The sequence below is a fragment of the Fukomys damarensis genome, unplaced genomic scaffold (genome assembly GCF_012274545.1).
Source record: "Fukomys damarensis isolate Sample0158 unplaced genomic scaffold, DMR_v1.0_HiC HiC_scaffold_24, whole genome shotgun sequence".
In the NCBI taxonomy this organism is placed as follows: domain Eukaryota; kingdom Metazoa; phylum Chordata; class Mammalia; order Rodentia; family Bathyergidae; genus Fukomys; species Fukomys damarensis.
In genome coordinates, this window is record NW_022900936.1 from 67,496,012 (window position 1) to 67,521,345 (window position 25,334).

Genomic DNA, 25,334 nt, shown 5'->3' on the forward strand with positions numbered 1-25,334 from the left:
ATATTAAAGTTGAGATTATTGGCTTGGGAACAAACTTGCCAGGGATTGAAGGGGGACTACAGCATCTCCCTCATTTTTCTGAAAGAATGAAGAAAATGAAGCTCAGAGAGGCTAAATGACTTATCCCCATAGTCATATGGTGTTATGGCTGTGTCTAGATGTGCCCTCATAGACTCATGAAGTCACAGGCAGGGTTTTTTCAGGGGTGGTTGGATCTAGAGTGTGTGAGGCTGCGATTGATTCATGGTATAATGCCAGCATCAAGGATGTTAGGATTAAAGGTGTGAGTGCTACCCATCCTAAGAAGCCTGGATCAGATACAAGGGATGCAAAGAGCTGTAATCATTTCTTCTTTGCTTGTTTTGCTACCTTCTGCTCACCATGAACTGTTTCTCCTCTGTGATGCCTGTCTGCTGTACCATCCTGCCTTACAGCCAGCCAACTATGGACTGAAACCTCTACAAACTGAACCAAATAAGCCTTTCCTCCCTAACTTTGGGAGTCCTATAGTTTGTCTCAGCAATGAGAAAATTAATTAACACATATGGCATGAATGCTCACCAGGCTAAATGCTTTTCATGAATTAGCTCTCAGTTCCCTAACAATCCTACTATGTCCCCACTTTATAGTCAAGGTTTGTAGAACTTAAATAATGTCCTCAAAGTTAACTAATAATGTGGCAAAGCTAAGACTCTACTCAGGTCACTCTGGCTTCAGAGAGCTTAATCACTTTGCTATATGCAAGTCTTCAGCTCCATCAGAGTCCATTACCTAGAAGCATATGGTTTAAAAACACATTTAGCTAGGTTTGCCTAACAAATCAAACAGAAGAAAACATTGCAAATTAGCAAAAAACACTGGCAAAATTAAGAGGAAAACATATAGGAAAGAGATCACATTTGATATTATTTTAAAATTAATAAATATACCTAATAAAAGATGAGTTATTTTAAAAAATCAGTATCACCTGGTTAATTCTCTCAGGCGAGCCACCTCGGCATCACGCTGACGTAGTGTTATTCCCAGTATTTGATTTTCCTTTTCAGCAGTTTCTAACTTAAACTGGGAGTTCTTCACATTTACCAAGGCTTCTTCCAATTCTAAAACAACAACAACAACAAAAAACTGTTTCTCATTCTTTTTTTAAAAAAATGTGATTGTAATGATAGTCTAAATACATACCAAGTTTCATTCTCGTAATCTCAATGTCAAATTGCTGTTTATTTTCAAGAAGGGTTTGATCTTTGTCTTTAAATATACTAGCAAATTTTTTATTTTCATCTTTTTGATTTTCAATCACTTTTAGCAGCTCTTCATTTTTATTCTGTAGTAATTCCTGGCTCTTCAGTGACTCCTGTAATTGATTTTGTAGTGACATATTCAAAGACTGAAGGGAAAACACTGCAAGACAAAAAAGACCAAATAATCCAGTGCCTGCCTTGCAAATGCAAGGTCCTGGGTTCAATCCCTGGTACCAAAAAAAATAAATAAATAAATAAAACAATTGTTTTTTAATTTTAAAAGAAGTCTGAAAAGGAGAGAGATCTGGAATTTTTTTTGACTCAGCTTAATAATTATATGCATAAATTGATTGGCAGCAGTTATGCCTTTTTTTCTCCAATTGGTAATTTGGGCATTAAGTTATTTTTACTTTTTTAAAAGAATGAATACATGTACAAAGTAAAAAATTCAAGAGTCACAAAATGCCAATGAAATCAAGTGAGTCTTATAAAGTATCCTCCTGCCCATCCTAAGTCTCCTCCTACAAGCAATCACTATTAATTCTGGTTCTGGATTCACTTTTGCATATAATATTTCACATAAAAATGTATTTAAACAGGGCCGGGGATTTACCTCAGTGGTTCCACTGCCTGCTTTGCAAGTGTAAGGTACTGAGTTGGATCCTTCAATGAAATCAAGTGAGTCTTATAAAGTATCCTCCTGCCCATCCTAAGTCTCCTCCTACAAGCAATCACTATTAATTCTGGTTCTGGATTCACTTTTGCATATAATATTTCACATAAAAATGTATTTAAACAGGGCCGGGGATTTACCTCAGTGGTTCCACTGCCTGCTTTGCAAGTGTAAGGTACTGAGTTGGATCCTTTTTAATGATTGAGGAAACTGAAGCTGTGTTCTTGCTTGCAATACTGTATTATTTATTTATTGCTGCATAATATATTGCCACAGACTTAGTTTGTTAAGGCAACATCACACATATCACCTAAGTGTCCAGGGGTCAGCAGTCCAGGTACATATAAATAATATGTATATATAAATGCATATTATTATTTATATTATAAATATATTATAAATATATATATAAACATAAAAGAATCATACTACACTGTACTCACAATTTCTAACTTTGCTCTTTTTTTCCCATAAGATTATTAGGTATCAGCACAGATCTATCACATTCTTTAGCACGATTTCATTTAGCAAAGATAACCTTGAATGAATGCTCACTATGTATGAAGAACACTATTAAAAGCTGGGTGTACAGCAGTAAACAACATAGACATGGTCCCAGCTCTCATAGAGCTGGTCTCAAACAAGAACTTATAAGTACTAATAAATGCTCTTTTAAAAAAGAGAAATAAGCAAAAGAATAAAAAGAGACAAGCTACTTAGCATGGTAATCACTGGTCTCTTGCCCTCCCTTCTCGACTCTTTCTCACCCTCATCTAACCCTTACCTTCTGTTTATCATGGAACCAGTGATCTATATGAAATCATTCTGGTGAAGCTAAACACTTTCGTAAAGGCTTGTTCTTCTGGATATTCCTATTTTTCCTACTGCTCTATAAAAGATACTCATATATTAGGTTAAGGCTGTTATGTCATGTATCACAAAATTTTCCCTTCATTTTGTTGACACTTTCTGAATGTATTTTACTGTTCAGAAATTGAAAAAAAAAATTTCTGGAGAAACACTTCATAAAGCCATTTCTTTGTGACATTTGTGTTTACATCAGACTCAGAAAAAGTACCCAAGAATGTTAAAAAACAAAACAAAATGAAAGGTTCTCATCTGTTATGGTTTGGATCAAGACTGTGCCCCAGAGGCCTCATGTGCTCCCAGGTATGGCTTTTGGAAGGTGACCAAATTGTGGGCGTGACACAGCTGACTTGTTGCTGGAAGGGGGAATCTGGCTTTATCAGGCAGTCACTGGGGCATGAGCTGGAAGGATACATCTCCTTCTCTGGTCTGTCCCTTGACTCTCTGCTTCCTGGTTGCCACGATGTGACCAGCCTTCTGTATGTCACTTCTGCCTTGGATAACCATGGGCCAAAATAAACCTCTCCTCCTTTAAGGTGTAAGTGTTGGATATTGTGTCTTAGTGACAAGAACGTGACCAAGATGTCATCTTTTCTTCTAATGACAATTTTTTTCTCTATTAAGCTCCGTGATCCATAGGGAGAATTTGGTGGGTCATACCTGTAGTTCCAGCTTTTGAAGAAGCCAAGGCCTGCTTGACCCCAGGAGTTAGAGAGTAGGATGGGCAACATAGTGTCAAAACAAAACAAAATGAACAGAAGGAGGGAGTATCTGTCAAAATTACAACTGCATGTACTTTTTGCCTCACAAGTTCTACTGCTATTAATCTATCCCGCAAAAAAGCTCACAAACATGCACAAAGACATTTATACAAGGATTTTTCACTGTGTTAATAAGTGCACTCGGGTAAAATACCCAGATATTTCATAGATGATCATAAATATTTATATATAAATAGAATACTAAGTAATTATCAAACAGAAAAAAGCATATATGTATGTATTTTGATACAGAAAATTGTTCACTATAATTTTAAAAAGGTTTTACATAACCTCTATTTAAATAAGAGCTTTAAATAAGAACTTACTTAAAGAAGAGTGCAACTGTACACTTAAAAAAGAAAACGTACATGTATAGTTATATTGTGCCCGACACGATATAAACCTTGAACAGAGGTGCATTATTCAGAAGTGCTATCACCAATATTTTATTTTTCTACACAATTTTAAAATTTTTTGGGAGGGTAACTGGATCAAACTCAGGACCTTGTGCTTGCAAGTCAGGTAACAGAACCACTGAGCTAAATCCCCGGCCCTTAAATTTTAATAAGGGATATTATTCCTATTTTTTTTAAGTTGATTTAAGAAATAAAGGAAACTGGGCTAGTACTATAGCTCAGTGGCAGACTACTTGCCTAGCATTTGCCAAATCTCTAGGTTCAATATCTAAAACAGCAAAAAGAAAAAGAAAAACAAAGAAAAATTCACTTAGACAAAGTAATCAAGGAAGCTCAATTCAGAAAGGTCAATTCTTTTCCAGTATCTCCAGAGCCATAAGATTTTAATATTAATCCTTTAAGTTCTTTTACCTACATTCAGGGTTGTATCCCATACTACCATATGCTGGTGGAGTTTTTTCTTGTTCTCTGAGTTTCTGGTTCAAAATTCTTAATTGCCTAAAGAAAGTAATGAAGAACTATGAATGCTAGTATCCCAAGTCCATTTAACAGTGTACATGTGACAGCCTAACAAAAAAGAAAAAATATAATAGTGGAACACAAATACATAAAACATAATAAAAAAAAACAAACAAACAACTAAATGAACCAAACAACAACAAAACCTCACTAGGGGCCTGAGACAATTAAAAAAATTTTTTTAACCTCCCCTCACTGAAAAAAGGTTAACTTTTCAATGACTTTTCTGTTTTTTTTCCCTTTGTTTTTCTCTCTTGCTATTTTCTTATTCCATTTTCCTTCTTTGTATCTTCTTTACTGTAATTGTCTACTTTTAAAAAGATCTGTCATTACATAAGAACTAGAATACCTGCAGGCACTACCTGCTATCAGGTATCTTTCTGCTCAATGTTTGTCACACGTTAACAAAACTGGGTAATACAAATCTATGCCTCTAAAAATTTGTTTATTAGATTGAAATTTTAATGGCTATTTATTGAGAATGTGCATAAGTAACAACTCTGGCCTAAAATGAACTTCATAATATTCAGCTGCTTCACAAACACAAACATACAAAAGTGTTTTCTTAATTTCTAGGAAAGTATGGCCTATTTAAAAAGAAGTACCAAAAAATAAATATAAAAATAAGAATCTAGCATCTTCACATTATTACTTACCTGAAAATATTCTGCATTAAAATATTTACATTGTTATTGAATCCTAAAATGCTAGGGTGTTATATCATATCATTCACATGTATTAATTCTGGATGGATTATAGAGCTAAACATAAGACATACCAAAAATAAAAGAAAACTATATAAGTTTTAGGGAAAAATCCAAATAATCTTTAGGTGAGGAAGGCATTCCCAAGCCAATGTTTTCAGAACAATTTACTATTCTTGGGCTAGGGGTGTAGCTCAGTAGTAGAGCACTTGTCTAACATGTACAAAGATTTGGGTTCAATCCCAAACAACAACAACAGCACACAAACACACACACAATTTACCCACTGAATTTGACATCTTTGTCAAAAATTATCCTCATGTGTGAGTTTAATTCTAGGCTGTTCTATTTCTTTTTTTTTTTTAATTGAGTGTTTATTTCTTACATGCCAAGCATGTAAAAGTGAATCCATATGAAGTTGACTATTCCACAACAAAAACCTATACGATGAGAATGACCAAAGCTGTCCACACAACACTCATGAATTCAATAAATTATCCAGACATTTCTCCACAAATATTTGGGTTATCAGAATGAGCTGATTTTTCAACAAAACAGTTAAATTTTAGCTCTCATAAGGTCTTTGCTGATAGTAACAGTTACTTCTTAAATTTAGAAAACAAAACCCATGGAAATAAAAACTCCATATAGCATAGCCAAATGCTCTCTCTCTCTCTCTCTCTCTCTCTCTCTCTCTCTCTCTCTCACACACACACACACACACACACAGTTCACCAACATGTAACATACACCTCATCAGCTATCCAGAGGGGAAAACAAAACACAGGTATTTAATCAGTGTCTATACACCAAAATGTAACATACACCTCATCAGCTATCCAGAGGGGAAAACAAAACACAGGTATTTAATCAGTGTCTATCAAGTAATCATCACTAACACGGTATTACTACCAGAGAAACTATCAGTACATAAACTTTAGATTAGAGGAGGCTTAACCACCAAAAAAACAAAAAACAGTAATTAATAATGTATACAGAAACACTAATTTGAAACACATATAGAAATCATGAACAGCTTGGTGCATCTAACATACACTGAATTCTTTTTACTTCACTACTCCTATAAATTCCTTTATAATGTCCTTTTCCTAATGCATAATTATTTTAAAAATATGGCATTTCCTAATATACATCAGCTCCTCCCTTTCACTGTTCAGTAAATGTTGCAGCAAACTAAACAGTACCTATTAACTAGATCTAAAATACTATGGCTGGATAATACAAAAAAGTACTTTTTGAGGGAGTTCCTCAGAGTACGCAGGCTAACTGCTACATTCTGTGTTACAGACACACTACTAAATAGAAATGCTGGTCCATGTCCATTTATTCAAAACTTCTGTAATACCTATAACAGTATAGACACATGATTAATAAATATTTGTTGAAATAAGGTTATGAAAATTTAATATAACCCCTATAAACATACCGTCACATACATATACTTATGTGCAGGTAAGTGCATGAATTTAATATACCATGAGATTTAGCTAAGAAAAATAGAAAACAATATGGGCTCAGGTTTTCTTACATAAGGTTCAAGTATTTAAACTGAGAATTAACCCACCTCTATACATCAAAAGAAACTGAACAGTATAAGGAGGAGGTCCCTTTGCATGCAAGTACTTGAGTTTAATGGAAGAAAATACTAGTTCTTAGATAAGTAATTTAAATTAAGATTCTCATCGATGGGATCAGACTGTTGTATTTCAATATTTAGTCTAACGACCTTTATATCAATGTCACAGCTATCTTAATTATTTTAACCTTATGTCTTGAAATAGATAGTACTTTGTCCTCTTTCCCAAAATTATCATGGTAATTTTAGATTCTTTGAATTTCCATATAAATTTTAGAATCAGAATTCTAAAAAAAAAAAAGCCTACTTGTTTTTCACTGGACTTGCAAGAAATCTATCTATAGTTCAATCAGGAGACAAATGACATCATAATAAAATTTACTTGTATGGATCAGGTTTATCTCTTTTTCTTAAGTTTCTTTCAGCAATATTTTATATTTTTCAGTATATGAGCCTTATACTTCTTTGTTGTATTTATCCTTAAATTGTTCATATTTTTGATACTAATAAAAAAGTACAGATTTAAGATTTCATTTCCAACTGTTCATTGCTAGTACAATTGTATTTTTATGCTGACCTTGAATTTTACAGCCTTACTAAGCTTCCTTATTAATTCTAGTAACTTTTTATAGATTCCACAGGATTTTCTACAAGAAGTATCATGTCATCTAAGGAAAGTAGTTTTACTTCTTTTCTTTCCAATGGGTAATTTTTACTTTCTCTGGCTTTAGTGTCCTAGTCAGAGCCTCTAGCACAACACTGAGGAGAAATAATAATCACTGCAGATACTATTCATACATTTTCTAGCATAAACAAATACAAAAACAAATGATTAAAATTGTACGATGAGCTATTACAAATATGATTTTTAAATATTATGTAATGAATTTAGGATTATGTAATTTTAATTGAAGGAAAATAAGTCAAACAAGATGAACATAAGGTAAACTTCTTCAAGAAATTTTCCTAAATAATCTACAACTGAGGAAATAAGATATGAAAAATATTGAGTTAAGAATTTGTACTGTCATGATTACTAACATCTTCCAGTCTGAAACCACAATTTCTAGTTGTCTTAATTCTACACATAGATTCAACATTCACCTCTAATCTCCTTTGTTTGAATCTATGTCTTGGTTGAGTGGATTTTATCATTCAAGACGTTTGGGGCTGGGAATTTAGCTCAGTGGCACTGCGCCTGCTTCACAAGCACAAGGTCCTGAGTTTGATCCCCAGTACCAAAAAAAAAAGTTTTGTTTTGGCTTTGCTTTTGTTTCTAAGGAGCCCAAGGGTGCTTTATTTCCTAAGTTCCTGCCCACCTGAGAATATGGCTTTTGTCCTTATAGTACTAAAAGGACATCTAAACCACATAACAGATTCTTAGGGCCCATCTTCTTTGCCCTAGGACTTTGTATACGATGTACTGTGATTATCTCTCTAGTACAAAAGAACACTGTGAAAAGGCTGAGGTCAACATAATAGTTGCATCTTTATATATGGTTTGCTTTTTATTTTGAATGTCTCTAAAAAATTATTAGTCATTTTTTTGTCCTTTGGGTACAGAAACTACCAGCAAATGTCTTGGTGTTACTATTTTTCTGAGCTCTTGCATGTACTATTGATCTGCAGATACAGATCATTAGATTAGTAAATGCCTTTCATATATTTTTTAATACTGTCTTTAATCCAACTGTTGTTTTCTTTTTCACATTTGCCAATTTTTCATCTTGTTTCTTTTCCATATGTGTCTTTTTTTTTTTTTTTGGTACCGGGGATTGAACTTGGGTCCTTGCACTTGCAAGGCAGGCCACCGAACCGCTGAGCTACATCATGGCCCCTTCAGGTGTCTTCTTAATAATTTTTAGATTATTCTCTTTTTTTTATTTTGCTTTGAGATGTTTAAGTCTATCCAACATGCATTCAGTCATTTAACACATATTTATTATAATGAGTGCCAGGCACAATTCTTACCACTGAAAATACGGCTGCAAACTAAAGAGATAAAAAATTCAGATTTCTCAAATTTAGAGACAGAAAGAACAGAACATACTAAAAGCTGAGGGATGGAAAAAGAAGTTATTCTTTAATGGATAAAGATTTTATGTTGGGGATGAAAAATTTAGGGACATTGTGGGGGGATACACAGCATTATGAATATACTCAATGACACTGAAATATGTTCTTAAAAGTGGTTATGAAAATAAATATTCAAAAGCCACAAAAAAAGTCTTTGACAAAATTTAACATTCATTCATGATTTTAAAAAAAGTTGACGAAAACAGGTATAGAAGGACATTACCTCAATCTGATAAAAGCTATTCATGACAGACCTACTGCCAACATCATATTAAATGGGAAAAAGTTGAAAGCTTTCCTTATAAAAGCAGGAACAAGACAAGGAAATCCACTATCACCACTCCTATTCAATCAAGCACTCTAAATATCAGCCAGAGCTATCAGACAAGAGAAAGAAATAAAAGGAATATATATATAGGAAAGCAAGAAATCAAATTAACAAATTATTATGAAGATGACACGAACCTATACATAGAAGACCCCAAAAATTCCAGCAAAAGACTCCTAAATTATTAACTAAATTAATCAATGTAGCGGGATACAAAATCAGCACACAAAAATCAACAGCCCTCTTGTACACCAGTAATGAACTCACTGAGAAAGAAATTAAGAAAATAATACTATTCACAACAGCATCAAGAAAACGACATACTTAGGAATTAACCTAGTGAAAGAGCTCTACAATGAAAACTATAATAATACTCTTAAAATGGAGAAAATTGAACACTCTTAAAAATTCAGAAAATTAAAACATCTTGTCCCTGGACAGACACAGCTAATATAGTCAAAATGGCCATGCTTCCAAAACTGATTTACATGTTTAATGCAATTCCACTTAAACTATCAATAGCACTAGGAATTAACCTAGTGAAAGAGCTCTACAATGAAAACTATAATAATACTCTTAAAATGGAGAAAATTGAACACTCTTAAAAATTCAGAAAATTAAAACATCTTGTCCCTGGACAGACACAGCTAATATAGTCAAAATGGCCATGCTTCCAAAACTGATTTACATGTTTAATGCAATTCCACTTAAACTATCAATAGCACTCCTCACAGAACTAGAGAAAACAATCCCAAAATTTAATCTGGGAAAAAAAAAAAAAAGCAAATCAGGAAACATCACAACCTTATACAAGTTATATTATAAGCTGCTGTGATAAAAACAGCATGGCACTGGCACAAAAACAGACATATGGATCAGCAGAACACCATAGAGGATGCAGAAAAAACTCTAGACACATCCACCTACTTGATCTTTGACGAAGAAGCTAAAACCATAAGCCGGAAGAAAGATAGCTTCTTTAACAAATGCTACTGGGAAAACTAGCCATACACATGCAAAAGATTGACTCTAGACTAGTATCTTTCACCATGTACTAAACTAAATGGATCAAAGATCTAAATATGGAAACAGAAACAATCTCCTAGAAGATAAAATAGGTACAACTCTTGAAGACTAGGCATAGGCAAGGACATTCTGAACAGAACTCCAGTTACAGAAGAAATAACACCAAGAATTAACAAATGGGCTCACATCAAATTTTTAAAATTCTACACAGCAAAGAGAACAAATAACAAACAAACAAAAAGAAACAACTTACAGAATGGGGCAAATATTTACCAGCTATTCCTAGGACACAGGACTAATATTTAGAATATATAAAGAAGTAAGCAAAATTAGACCCCCGCCAAATAAAAGACAATCAAAAATTAGGCAACTGAAATGAATAGACACTTCTCAGAAGAAGTACGAATGACCAATAAATAAATTTTTAAAATGTTCAACATCTCAGGCCATTACAGAAATGCACTGTGACTCTTTCTCCAGAAACACTGGCTATAATCAAGAAATCAAATAAAAAATGCTGCACGTGGCAGGGGGAAAAGGAACCTTCTACATTGTTAGCGGGAACATAAACTGGTACAACCACCTTGGAAATCAAGATGGAGATTCTTCAAGAAACTAAAACTGGAAATTCCATTTGACCCAGCTCTTCCCCTTCTAGGTATCCTCCTGAAAGAGTTAAAGACATCATATTAGAATGATACCTGTATGTCCATGTTTATAGCAGCACAGTGCATAACAGCTAAATCTTGGAAGTGGCTCATATGTCTATCAACAGATGAATGGATAAAGAAAAATGTGGTATTTACACAGGATGGAGTACTGCTCTGCCATAAAGAAAGATAAACTTGAGCGCCAGGATTTAGTTCTGGGGTGCCGCTGCCTGCCTCACAAGTGCAAGGTCCGGAATTTAATTCCCTGGTACCAAAAATAACAACAACAAAAAAAACCCAAAATGATAAACCTGAGTCATGTGTAGGAAAATGGATGCACCTCGAGACCACAATGTTTAGTGAAATGTAAATATTGTATAGGTTGTCTTACATGAGCAACTCAAGATATAAATAAAAGAGCAAAATGAAAGATAGGAAACAGAGAGACAGATCATTTGCAAAGGAAAGGGGACAAAGAGATGAAGGAGGGGAGGAGGGATGGGAGGGAAAGGTGATGAAAAAAGAATTAAGACACCGAATGAGTAATATAATCATCATGTACTGCAAACGTGCCAATAAAAATAAAAATTAGGCCACTGCCTGCCTTGCAAGTGCAAGGACTCAAGTTCAATAACCAGTATAAAAAAAAAAAATGCTGGCTATGGCAGCATATGCCTGTAATCCCAGCACTCAGGAGGCAGAGGAAGGAGGATCACCGTGAGTTTGAGGCCAGTCTGGGCTACATAGTGAGCTAAAGGACAGTGTGAACTACACAGTGAGACCCTGTCTCAAAAAACCAAAAAAAAAATTTTTTTTTTGAAATATGAAGATATACATTATATTATGTACATTTTACCACAGTAAAAATACATTTCTTAAAAAACCACCTGGGACGAGAAAGACACTAAAGTCAGTAGAAAATTGAAATGTGAATTTAGTAGCAATTAAACAGACTTGGAAGGGCTGGGGATTTAGCTCAGCGGTTCGGTAGCCTGCCTTGCAAGTGCAAGGACCCAAGTTCAATCCCCGGTACCAAAAAATAGATAAATAAATAAATAAACAAATAGACTTGGGAGAAAAGCCATTACTATGGTTGCTTGAGTTCTGGAGGAATTCGTGTTTATTTATTATTAATTATTTTTAGTGTGTCTTTAATTTTTATAATCTTTTACTTTTCTGAGCTCATCTAATTTTTTTCCTCTCTTTCTATCTTTTCCTTTTTAAGCACCCTCTCTGTCTCAATCTCTTTTCCCTCTATGAGTTCCTATTATCTTTAGTTTCCTTGAGACCATGAAACACTATTTCAAGTTTTTTTGTATTTCTTTGGGTGATTGGTCTTGTGATATTTATTCTGACCTAGCTTTGTCCTTGCTGTGAGTCTGTTTATTTTCAAGGTTATGTACAGATCTCCTCAATACTCTTTCTTCCTTTGGTTTTTGTGACATCAGTCTCTTAGGTTTTCTGCTACTTCCCTTGTTGTTTCTTCATAGTTTTTTTTCTGAGGCTCCTTTTCCTCTATTCTTTCCCTATAAAGCTGTTATTCCCCAGCAGTTCACCCTCATCGTAACCATATTCTATACCTTCTTAATAATTAGTGCCTGTAATGGTGTTAGATCCATGGTAAAAGCTCAAAAGGATGTGTTCAGTAGCTTCCAAGTCTATATATCTATAGTTGTTGATTTTGTTCCTGTGCTTCAGGTTTGTGCGTGTGTGTGTGTGTGTGTGTGTCTGTGTGTCTGTGTCTCCAGATGGTCTGTATGATACATTCAATATATCTAATTCTTAACTCACTGGCTTTCTAATTATTCCTCCTAACTAAAAAATAAAGTGAAATTAAAAAAAATACAAAAAAACAAAAAACCTGTTCTTCCTCAGTAGCTCCCATCTGCAGAAACTACGACAATATATCAAATACAGACAAAAAACATTCCCATTTCAATTTTTTTGGTTTTGTTCTGCAAGTGTACCTGCTGGTCTTGTATTTCAGTCTACAATCAGAAAGTGGTTGTGAGTTAAGGCACTCTAGCTCGATAATTGTTAGTAAGAGGTATCACACCACCCCCAACACCATCCAGGATATTTGGGGGAGTATCAGGGGTTTTGTAGGTCAAAATGAGCAGGGCACATAAAAACTGCCAAGATGCCATAAAAACAACACTCCTAGCTATCTCTCACTACACCACAAGATGGCAATAAACTTCAATAACATCCCCCATCACTTCTCTAGCTAGAAGGAAACATGTAGTCTCCAAATGTATAAACAGAAAAAAAAAGAATCACATTTTGATTGAAAACAACTTCTGAGTGAATTTATGCATTTTAGCTTTTACTTGTAATGATTATGAATGCTTCTTTTCAAATAAAGAGTATGAAGAGGCACAAAAATCCTACACTACTGCTGGAAACTTCATTCTGCTAAATGGTGTGTATCTGGTAAATTCTTCATTTTTTGGTAATTGTGTGTGTGTGTGTGTGTGTGTGTGTGTGTGTGTGTGTGTGTGTGTGTGTGTGTGTGTGTGTGTGTGTGTATAAATATATGTATATTTTTTGGTACCGGGGATTGAACTCAGGCCCTGTGCTTGCAAGGCATTCAGAGAACACTAAGCCAAATCCCTGGCCCTGGTAATTTCATCTTTTAAAAGATCGTGTAAACAACAATGGTAAGAGCATGCCATACACTGTCCTATAAGGACTGCCAGAAACCTCCAATACCACATTTAAAGAACTAGATTAGACATCAACGAATCAATAAGGATAATATTTTTTTTTTGAGATAGGGTCTCACTACATAGTTGAGACTGACCTGGAATTCATAGTGATTCTCCTGCCTCAGCCTCCCGAGTGCTGGAATTACAGGCATGTGCCACGACCACGCCTGGCAACTAGGATAATACTTTTTAAAAAATTAAAAACAATAGGTAGCAATAAAATATTAAGTCCCTTTTTCTTGAGTGGCTTATAAATTAACTTGGCTGCAGGGGAGGCTGCAGCAGGGAAAATGGCAGACAGAAAGGCGGGAGAGGGGAAGCCAAAGTAGCCAAAGTGAGCTGGAGCCACCGGAGTAATAGGAGGGAAAGTTCCAGTCACAGCACTGTGAAGCAATCAGCTGAAGAAGCAGCTGTGGGCCTCCCAACAAAGCCTACAAAGATCTCCAAGTTTGGATTTGCCATAGGTAGTCAGACAACAAAAGCATACTATATCCATCAAACTTGTATCGAGTAAGCCTAAAGAAACTGTTCCCTCTTGCTCCAAAAAGCCTTTCAGTAGCAGCAGCTTTTAATGAAGATGAAGACAGTGAACCAGAGGAAATGCCTCCAGAAGCAAAGATGAGGATGAAGAATACCGGGCGGGATACACCAACAGTGGCAGGACCAAACTCTTTCAATAAAGAAAGCATGGGTTTTCTAATAACCAGAAGCTATGGGAATGAAATACAAAATCTCATCTTGGAAATGTCCATGATGAAGACAACTAAATGATGTGTTTTGAACTGGAGTGTGGGATGGGTATAAAGTTAAAAGGAACAGTTTCCTTTTTTCAAGAACGGTATAAGGCTATCTTGGGAGCTGACATTTTTTTTTTTTTTTTTTTGGTACCAGGGATTGAACGCTGGACCTTGCACTTGTAAGGTAGGCAGCAGCACCACTGAGCTATATCCCAGGCCCCTTTCATTTTTTTTTAAAGATTGAATGGTACATTATTAGTAAGTGAGAGTTTGAAATTAGAGGTAATTTATGTTTTATATACAGATTTCAAGACATTTGCTAATTTTGTAGTTTCATGAGATTAGTTTCCAAAGGTTACAAATAATAAATCAGAAATGGTACCTTTTTAAGAACTGCATATTTTTTTAGACACAACTATAAGCACATTAAGAAGAAATAAAAAATTACTGTCTATTTAAAACTGTAAGCAGTTACTCCTAAATTATCTCCCTCATTACCTAAACTGTCTGGCTCCCAGGAACAGCCTTATAAAAGGAAAAGGAGAGTATTGTATTGTATTGAAAGGAAAATGTGGCTGAACTGTTGACTGAAAGCAAATTTAGATAAAATTAAGATTTTTTTTTCCTTATTGGCATTTGTTTTGCTAACATATTATTAGGTATTATATTGCTATTAGTGGATACAGAAGCTTAGCTCTTTAAAAAAATAATTTAAAAATTTTTTCTATGTGAAGTATCGACTGTTCATAACAGCCCATTTCACTTTAATGATCTTGTCTACCTTCATTAATCTTCAAGAACAGCCATTTGCTACTCAAGTGAATCAGTACTTTGAATGTGCTTTTCTTGGTTTTTGTTTATTAGCTAGTTCCTGTAAGCATTTCCACCAGAACTTGAGGTAAATCATAAGCTATTTCTTTTAAAATACAGACCTACCACCAAAAATTTAAATGCACATACTGCTTAAGTATTTGGCTGGTTTTTATTTTTTTTAAAGGTATAAACACCAAAAAAAAAAAAAAAAAAAAAAAAAAAAAAAACATTGGGCCAGTGATTTAGCTCAGTGGTTCCACTGCCTGCCTTGCAAGTGCAAAGTCGTGAGTTTGATCTCTGGTATCAAAAAAGAAAAAAAAAATCTGAAAAAAGGTCCAGGGATTTAGCTCAGTGGCACTGCGCCTGTCTTGAAAGCACAAGGTCCTGAATTTGATCCCTGGTACAAAAAAAAACAAAATTGTAGAAGATGGAAAACAGTAAGATGCATTTTCTGTAACTTTGCCTATACAGTTTTTTTTTTTTGGTACTGGAGATCAGGTCCTTGTGCTTGCGATGCAGGAGGTGGAACCACTGAGATAAATCCCTGGCCCACTTTGCTTATACATTTACATTACTAAATTGTTAAATCCAATTTGAATTAAACTCACTGTAGGACTTCTTATTAGAACAATTATATGGTTTATTAAGTGTATATATACTGCCCAGTGGACTCTCAAAAGCATATTGTAAGTACTGAAAATGGAAGAAAATGTATCTTCAAACACATTTTATGGAATTGTTCATCATATATACTGTTAGATTTGTGTACTATAGGGTGCTTTGTATTCTATATGGACTTTTAAAATGTGATAGTTAAAAACATCTTTGAAAGCATAGCTACAGACAAAAAAAAAGATGCAGTGATTTATTTCAGAATTCCTACAATGTTAAATTTGGAAGCAGCTTCAGACTATTTTATTGGTGGTAGTTACTTGCTGATCTTCAATAGGTAGTAACTCCAAAGAAACCTGTGCATATGCCTAATAAATTGTTCTTTTAAAGTTTAGATTAAGTCCCAAATAAAACAATGGAAATGTATGTAGAACTATTAGTTCTTAATATGATTTAATTATATCAATATATATGAATTTAACTTACTTTTATGTAGGCAAACTATTCATTTTTGTTCATTTTACTGCTTATTACAATAACATCCCTCTCCTACATATTCTTTTCTTGACCCAAATGAAATACTAATCTAAGGTCAAGATTAGAGAAATGACTGAGATGAATGTCTTTACTAAAATAACCAATAAATTTTGTCAAACAAATAAATAAATTAGCTCCTAAGGCAATTCTAAAATGTTCTAAGAAATGGAAATAAATAACCATTAATATTTCCATGGTAACAATGTTAAAATAGATAATATTCTAACATTAAGTTCTAGTGTGCTTAAGAATCCAATTATTTGATTATCATTCCTTTAAATGTTTATTTATTTGATTGGTTTATAGTATTATTCTTTTGTTCTATAAAATACACCTAAATATTGATGATGTATAAATAAGTTAGTCTCTGCTTCCTACTTGACAATGTAGAAGTCTATAAATTAGGATTCTTGTCATCTAAAATCAAATTGCCTTGATTTGAGTGTTGACTCTGCCACTTCTTAGATGTGCAACCTTGAGCAAATTGCATAACCTCTCTATGTCTTGGTTTCCTCATCTATAAATGAGAATAACATGATATCTACTTCACAAAGCTGCTTGAGGAATTTAAGAGATGGCACATATAAAGGACAAAAGCTTGGCACATAACAAATATTCAATAAGTTAGTAGTTGTTGTGCCTTACCAATATTGTTATTTATTCTTGGCTTTGAAAAATTAATACTGTTACTGGGATTCCCTAGGTCAGGACTGAAGAAAGTATCATTAGAATTTAAAACCATCAACTCCATCATTTATGTAGGGGCAGGGGCTTTTCAGAGGTGGCTGGATAGACAGTGTGTGATGCTGGGATATGGGTGTGTGATTACTAAATTAATCCACTGATTGGTTTGGCATAGTTCTGGGTGCAGATAATGGGAAGGCCTACCCTGGATAGAACATAAGGGACAGAAAGAGGTCTGATGCTGTTGCTTGTCACTTGCTGCTTCTTTGCTACTTTGCTGCTTGCTGCCTTCTGCCTACCATGAACTGTAACCTCTGTGATGCCCCTGTGCCATGCTACCCTGCTGTGGAGCCAGACAACTATGAACTGAAACCTCTACAAACTGTGAGCCAAAGTAAGTCTTTCCTCCTTTAACTTTGTGTGCTAGCTATTTTGTTTCAGCAACAAGAAAACTAAGACTAATTATTATTCAAGAAATAAGCCTAATCAAGTACATTCATCTTGGTGTCATGCTTTCACAGACCAGTGCTGGCAAACCTATGGTATGGGTATTATTTGTTTTTCTCTTAAGATAAAAGATGTCAATGTTGTTTATTCTAAACTAAAAAATAAGTATTTAGGTTTAATTGCAGTGTGGGCCTTAGTGATAAAAAAGTGAGTTTTGGTTTGCAGTTTGGGCATTGGTCTCTAAAACTTTGACTATCACTACTCTAGACTATAAATTTAAGCTACTCTACAACTAGGATCCTATTTTATGTCTTTTCAGTTTCTTAAAAAATATGTGCAGGTTCTTCAAGTCCTATCTTATACAATGTCAATAGTTTATATCAATGTCAATAGCTTATACAATGTCTATACAAAGTCAAATGTAACACTCTCTCAGGACAAATTCCATTGCAGTGCTGCAAAAGCATTTGAAATGTGCTTCAATTCTCTGCAAAGCAAATTAATAAACAGACACTGGAGTGTTGGCCTCAGTGGTCATCACTCAACATTCAAAGCTAAGATATTATTGCTAATATGTGGGTGATTTCTTCTATATTTCAAGAGTAGATCCCTGGTTTACATCTTCCTTAAACAAATTATAAATATAAGTCCAAGCCAGGAATGGTAGCATACACCTGTAATCCTGGATACTTGGGAGGCTAGCACTGGAGAACTGGTAAGTTTGAGGCCAGCCTAGCACATTTAGCAAGATGCTGCCTCAAAATAAAATTTAAAAGGGCTGGGGAGTGATAAGAGTGCTTGCCTGAGGCCCTGAATTCCACTCTCAAAATAAAAAAGAATATAATTCCAACAAGTTAAGAAAGCCAAGAAATAAAATCTATGCATTTAAATGAGTTTTTTCCCTATGTCTAAATGAGGTGGAGCTACTAGTGCTTATCTAAATCAGGTTCTCTATTCCATCCTAGGTATATGGGAAGTATGAGAAAATTTTATGTCCCAGAACTTTATATTAGGGAAGATCATGTAACTTTGTTTATCCTACAAAATATTAAGTGGTAGTGAGATAGTCACTTATGGTCCAATATGCAAGAATGCTCCATTGGTAGACACATGCTTTTTTTCCTGGAAAACAATCTGAGACAGTGGCTTCATGAAATGGGAATAGGATGGATCATAAATCATAGGATATAAATTAGCTTTCAGTGACCCAGGTGATCTTTGAATGAAGGAGAAATAAATTTTTGGTGTATTATGCCAGTGAAATTTAGAAGTTTGTTTCTGTAGCAAAGCCTAGACTAACATGATTAATATACTCAGGCACTCCATCTTCCTGTCTACACACTACAGGTCAGTGACAACAAACATGAAAGAGGCAGGAAAAAATATTATTTATCAGAAGAAGTAATGGAAGAATTAGAGAATGCTAGAAATATTTGGAAAATGGAGAAGAAAAGGTAGAAATATAGTAAGACAGAAAAATCTGTTTTCTTTATGAAGGTTTAGATATAATAGTCCATCCTTATTTTAGGACATCTTTGTCTATAGACAAAAATATTTAAGGAACAATTCTTACCTTCGTAACTGAGCATTTTCACTCCTCAATGGCTGCATGGCCAGTGCTATTTCAACTTGAATATCTGTGTTTCCACTTACTGCTAAAAGTCCAGTTATACACGCTTCCACTTCTGTTACCAACCTCTGAATTTCTGAATCATCTATGAAAGGCAGAAGAAATGAGTAAAATCAGTATTTTCAATTGGTTTTAGACAAGCCTATTGTAACATATTACTAAAAAATAAAGTCTATAGATATTATATACTTGCTATAAATACCTTTCATTTATGGATGATTTATGGATGATTTCATTATACAAATCCTATTTTGCTTTCCTACTACATGTACATGCTTACTCAGAACATACAGTAAACTAAAGATTAATTTTAAATCACAGAATTATTATATCAGTGATTCTGTTTTGGTTGTGTCTGGTAGGAAAGTGGTTTACACTTACCAAAGGTCTAGTACAGTAGACAACATTGCTATAGGTTTTTCATAATTGGCTACAGTATTAACAGTTACAATACAACCTTTGATCGTGGCATACATATGATTTACTTTAGATGATTCATCTGGCAAAATATTGAGTGAAGGCCTGCTAAGGCTAAATCATTATTTGATTTTATAAAGTAGATTTAAGGCCATTTTTGTTATTAATTGTGAATAGTAGTTATTTAGAGGAGACAGATACAGATTAAAAAAAACAAGTGGTAGATCTTTTTCCTTTTCCTTTTTGTTCCCTCATTCCTACTGATATTTTTTGTGGACTGAACATAATTTGAATTATATATTAATTGATATAAAATTAAAAGTATATTCAAATTAAAAACTTACTAAAATCTACAAGTATTTTAACATGAAAAATATGTGTACACATACTAGGCCCAACGAATGAGCAGTCTTCTGTCAATCTTTGAAGAGTTGCTTTTGCACATGGGCTTTCAATACAGAGGATAAGATAACTAGGATCCACACTTTCTAGAACTATAACCTTAGTCAAATCACTCCATTCTTTTTGTATATAAATTACTCTTTAAAAAATTATTTACTTTAAAAACTGCATATATTTAGCATATATGGAATATATATATATAAAACCCTCTTAGAAAGTTTGTAGACTACAATACATTATTAATTATTGCCACTGTGTTGTACAATAGATCTCTTGAACTTATTGCTATCTGAAATTTTTGAGTCCTTTGACTTTTTATCTCATTAGGCTGCTGAGATTAAATGAGATACTGCTCTCAAAGCCTAAATTTGCTCTTCTGTAAAATGTGAATATTAAATATCACCTGTTACAGTTGCTGTGAGGATTAAGTAATTCATAGAAAAAACAGCTGGGAACATGGTAAATGTTCAGTAGGTGATAGCTAATACTGACTATTATTATCATCATTAAACATTTGGTAGAGAATAGTCATAATCTGAAGGCCTGGAAACACAATGATTTTAATACATTAAACTTGTAGCTTAATAGCATTATATTCTTACAGCATTTTAGGATTTCTTTGGTGTCTGAAATATTAGGTATTTGTTTAGTGCTTCCACAGTCCATTACTATTTTCCAAGATGACAAATTTATAACTCATCCCAAGCAAAAGCTATTACTTCAATACAAACTTACTCATAGACATTTTTCTTGATTTGATAAAAGTCTCAAAAATAAAATAGTGAAAAGGGCACTAAAAGGTTTAGGCTACTTCTCAAAATGAGATCTGTTAAACAATAGAAGAGTTGTTATCTGTATTTGATTTTATGGTGCTGGCAAGGGAATGCAGGGGGACCACTGCGCATATTAGGCAAGTGCTCTGCCATTGAGCCTCACTCCCAGCCCTGCATCTTTGTATGCATGTGTTACTGGAAAATGAACCTAGGGCCTTTCCACTGAGCTATATCCTTAATTTTTTTTATTTTGAGACAGGGTCTGGCTAAGTATCCCAGGCTGGGTTTGGACTTGTGAGATCCCTGCTTCAGCCTCCCAGAGTGTGGCGATCATGGGTATGTGCCACCACACCTAGCTTCCCACATCTTTTTAAATAGGAAAAATAATCAGTCCACTGAAAACATTACCATCTCCGCGGCAATTATTCTAAATGTTAATGACGAACAACATGACACTGCTACTTAGCATAATACTGTGCTACAGAAAATTATGAAGAAAGTACTCATCTACCTTGTTCTGCTACCAAGGCCTTGAGCTCTCTCAGCAAATACTTTATAGTTCTAACTTTTTCAGCAGTCTGGTTCACATTTTTTGCCTTCTGTATATTCTGGACAATTTTTGTATCTTGCACATGCACGTCAAAATGCTTTCCTTCATTTGTGGCCTCTGTAATTTGTTCTCTGGCACATCTTTCTTCACTAGAGGCCGAGAAAGCCGGCTGTAGCTGAGTTGGGCTTTGGTGTGTCTTACTGTCTGGGAGAGTTTCCTTTCCAAGGGACTGAAACAAAGACATACGTGTCTGAAGACACTTTGGTAAGTCTGCTTCCTTACAGACTCCTCGTTGTGGCAGAATCCAATAAGGAAGACTCAGCTGCTGAAATGCGGAAACAGCTGCTTTGTCAGTTTGGGGCAGGCCACATGCAACTCCAGTACTGGCATTGAACGAGCTCCTCGAAACATCAGGATAGTTCACAGACATTGTTTTACTTTGAGATGCAAACTGGTTACCACCATCGGTTTGAACTTCCTAAAGCAAGAGGAAAAAATAGGCCTTCAAAAGCGTGAGCACTCACTTGTAGGCATTAATTATAACAAACTTGAACCACAGATGCTGCACAATAACTTTCTAATATTAGAAACTGACTGATATTTTCAGCCTTAAAGTAAGGATTTCTTCTCTGCACAATAAAGATTCTAATTTTTTAAAGCATAACTAGATCACTTTGCAAATGGGAACATTATAATGCCATGCCTAAAACAGATTGTTTACAAATACCATGAATACTTTAAAGGCATTGAAAATCAGTCCACTTTTGGACTAAAGTATTTCAACTTAGGGAAACTGTACTGTAAGAAAACTGGCTTGAACATATAAAAAGCTTTTGCAAAAATGCACTTTAAAAAAAATGTTAAGGTAGCAAAAACTGGCTATTTAAATATTGAGCCATAAAGAATGGTTACACAGACAATGGTATGCCCAGAAATATAGCATTCACTACTTAGTCATAAAAATATATGTTAATAGAGAAGTGTATGTATAATAACATCTCAAGCAAAAAAGCAGTATATAAAACTGTATAAAATCTAAATAAAATTGTATTTTTAAAAGAAAGAATACTTAGTAAATTGGCAGAAAATGAAATCTATACCCAGAACTAAATGACTGGCAACATACTATATCAGTGCTTGGGTAGTAGGTATAGTTTATTTTTTTATTGTACTGATCTCTTCCCCTCTTTTTCTCTATTGATTATTTAAAAAATATAAAACTTTTCTAATAAAAATACTTTAAATAGGTCTTATCTTCCAGTGCACTTATTCCATCAGTAAATTCAATATTTATTTACTCCAAAGATGACAATTTCTATAAGCAAATTTGTATAGCATACAAACTGCACCCACAGAATGAACCATTGGAGGGCAGAGTGGCCTCTGAGGTGCCCAGACTGGGGTGGAGGTACAACAGCCGCAATTAGAATGTGGTATTGCCTGAGATTCTAAAAAGAGGGAGAAAAAACATCATTCACATCTCATATTGCTTATACAAGAGCAAAGCACTTTAATTATGGTTAATAATCAATCTTTTAAAAATATCACTTATACTAACCAGAATCAGATATAGTATGGCAAGGTACAGAAGGAATCCCATTGGGGCCATTCTTGGACACCAGGTTATTCATCAGTGACATCTGAGTCTGCACATGCTCACAGAGGGCTTGGTATATTATTGGTGAATACATTCTATAATGATCTTGTAATGACCAATTTTGTGCTGTGTCTGATGTGTCTCGTTCACTTTCAGTAGAATCTTCACTAGGTATCTGTTTCTTATTATCCAAAGATACTAATGTGGAAGAAGGGAAAAAAATTCTTGAAACATGATTCTTCAAAAACTTTCAGAAGAGCTTAGTGGAGGAAAAACTCTCAGAAATACAGTTCATCAGATACTTCATAGAAGGGCTTTATTGCTCTTACTCCCTAAGAAATTACTCCAAATTCTTCAAAGTAGTTAATGAGTTAAGTTTCCCAGTCACAATCATCTATACCAATTCTGAGAAATCTCTACTAAATGCTATTTGTAAAATTCCTTCTTCAATTATAATACCAGTCGAGATATTGTGTTCTCCCTGATACCCCATAAAATGTTGCCAGTTCCCTTGTCCAGTTCATGTTCTCAGGGAAAAATGGAACAGGAAAGACAGAAGACTGTAACTTTTATGATGCTTTGACAGTTAAAAATAAAATCAGAGCTCTGAGATCAACCATTAAGAAAATTTCATCTATACCTAGGGCTTTCAAAAAAATATTGTAACCTGGCATTTAAAATTTCCCAGAGCTTGACCACAACTTACTCTTCCAACTATCTTCCCATCATTCTCAACTCAAAACTATCATTCCATGGCCATCTTAGAAACCCAGTAAGTCTTTCTTTCCTTCCTGTGCCACTCCTACCATTCAATTCTATCCATTTCCCAAGGCTCATCTGAATATTTCACTCACCCATGAGTCTTTTCCATCTCAAACTAATGTTGCTCTTTGCCATCCTAAAGCACATATCTAAATCACTTACCACTGATATTTTATGAGGCTTTCTTTTATCCCCTTCTCCCTCTCACTAAACTGTAAGTTTCTATAGGCAGATTGTATTTTATGCTTTATTATTTTCTCTCATTAGTCTATGTACAAAGTAGAAACTAATGAATTAAAAGCAAAGTTTTCTACACAGAACTACCCAGCAGATTGATATGAAAATCTAAATTCTATTTCCCCATCTAACAAGATCCCCTCTTCAAAATTCGCTAAACATTATTAGCAGAAATCAGGGTTCTGGTAGATCACAGGTTATCAAGGTATGAAATAAATTTAGGAAAATAACTTGTAATAATATCTACCTAAGCCAAACACACACACACACACACACACACACACACACACACACACACACTCACTCTCTCTCTCTCTCTCTCTCTCTCTATCCATACAGCATAATTCCACCCTCATGTATACACCTAACAAATGAGTGTTTATGTTTATAAAAAGATGTATAAAACAATAGTCACTTACTAGCTGAGTAAACTCAAGCTCTCTTGACTTATTCTTTCTCATTAGAAAAATGATTTTTAAAAAATAGTGTGTAAGATTATTGTGAGAAGTAAATATACTTGTAAAGTTCTAAGATCAATGTGTGGCACACAATAAAAATTCAATAAATATTATACACCAAAATTGCTACAAACTCTTAAAGATAGACAAGTAAATATTTGGTATTTATAAGTCTTGTTCTCTAATAATACACCTCTGAACATGTTCCCTTGCAGGTGATTAAAAGCAAAAGCAGTAATAGTTATTTTCACTATCTGAATGGATGAGCTACTACAAATCCGGTCAAAGTATTTCTGTAAGGCAAATATTACTTCTTATTGGATATGCAATTTTATAATAAATTAAATAAAAAATGCCCTCTAAAATATTTTAACTCTGAAATCTGAAATGATGGAGGGGACAGCATAGCCCACGGCTGTCTGGCACACTACACATCCTTTCCTCCTGATTCTGGGTCTCTCTTCTGTTCTTAGATTTCCTTTGGTTCCTTGAGATAAGAATCACCCAGTCTGAGGACTTCTCAGGCCGCACTGTCTCTGGCCCAGGCGCTGGCTGTCATCTACCTTCTTTAGAAGGCAGTTTCAGTCTCTCAAGCTGAGCCACGTACAGTATTATGCCTCTGCCAGCAGATGTCCTCATCTGAATCAATAAGCTCCAAACATACTTCTTGAAAATCAAAGCCTCTGAATGAAAACTGCTTAATTTGCTAACTTATAAACTCAATCTGTATGAGACTCTGCTGATAATGTTGAAAATGTGTACTAAAGGTATAAAGTCTTAGCATGTAAGACAATTGACAAATCATAAATGGATAGAAAAAGAAAAAATGCCCTTATATTATTGCTATACAATTTAAAATAAAACAAACTAACGAGTGGGCTTGTTATTACCCAAATAAAATGAAGTATGCAACCTTGCTCTTATTAATGACACCAAAGTACCTTCCATGAAAACTGTACCTGAAATGCTAATGATTAACTGGTCCATTAAAACTTTTCAGTTCATGAACCCTATGTGCTGTATACACAGCACTGTACGATGGGTAAGTTCTGCCATCCAAATATCAAATAAACATCTAATGTAGATAAGGCCATTGATGCCTATTATAATTT

At 34.4% G+C, this 25,334-nt stretch overlaps 1 protein-coding gene across 1 annotated transcript in view; it reads right to left on the reverse strand.

Annotated features, from left to right (window-relative positions):
- The window catches only part of Ccdc14 (coiled-coil domain containing 14), a 45,325-nt gene that overhangs the window by 13,991 nt on the left and 6,000 nt on the right, over positions 1-25,334 (reverse strand). The window contains exons 5-11 of the mRNA XM_033755910.1: positions 22,727-22,963; positions 22,522-22,616; positions 21,130-21,646; positions 18,970-19,111; positions 4,374-4,456; positions 1,183-1,401; positions 968-1,100 (exon numbers count right to left, since the gene is read on the reverse strand). Of these exons, the coding sequence (XP_033611801.1) occupies positions 968-1,100; positions 1,183-1,401; positions 4,374-4,456; positions 18,970-19,111; positions 21,130-21,646; positions 22,522-22,616; positions 22,727-22,859 (1,322 nt within the window). The 5' untranslated portion in view covers positions 22,860-22,963. The remainder of the gene's footprint in view (positions 1-967; positions 1,101-1,182; positions 1,402-4,373; positions 4,457-18,969; positions 19,112-21,129; positions 21,647-22,521; positions 22,617-22,726; positions 22,964-25,334) is intronic.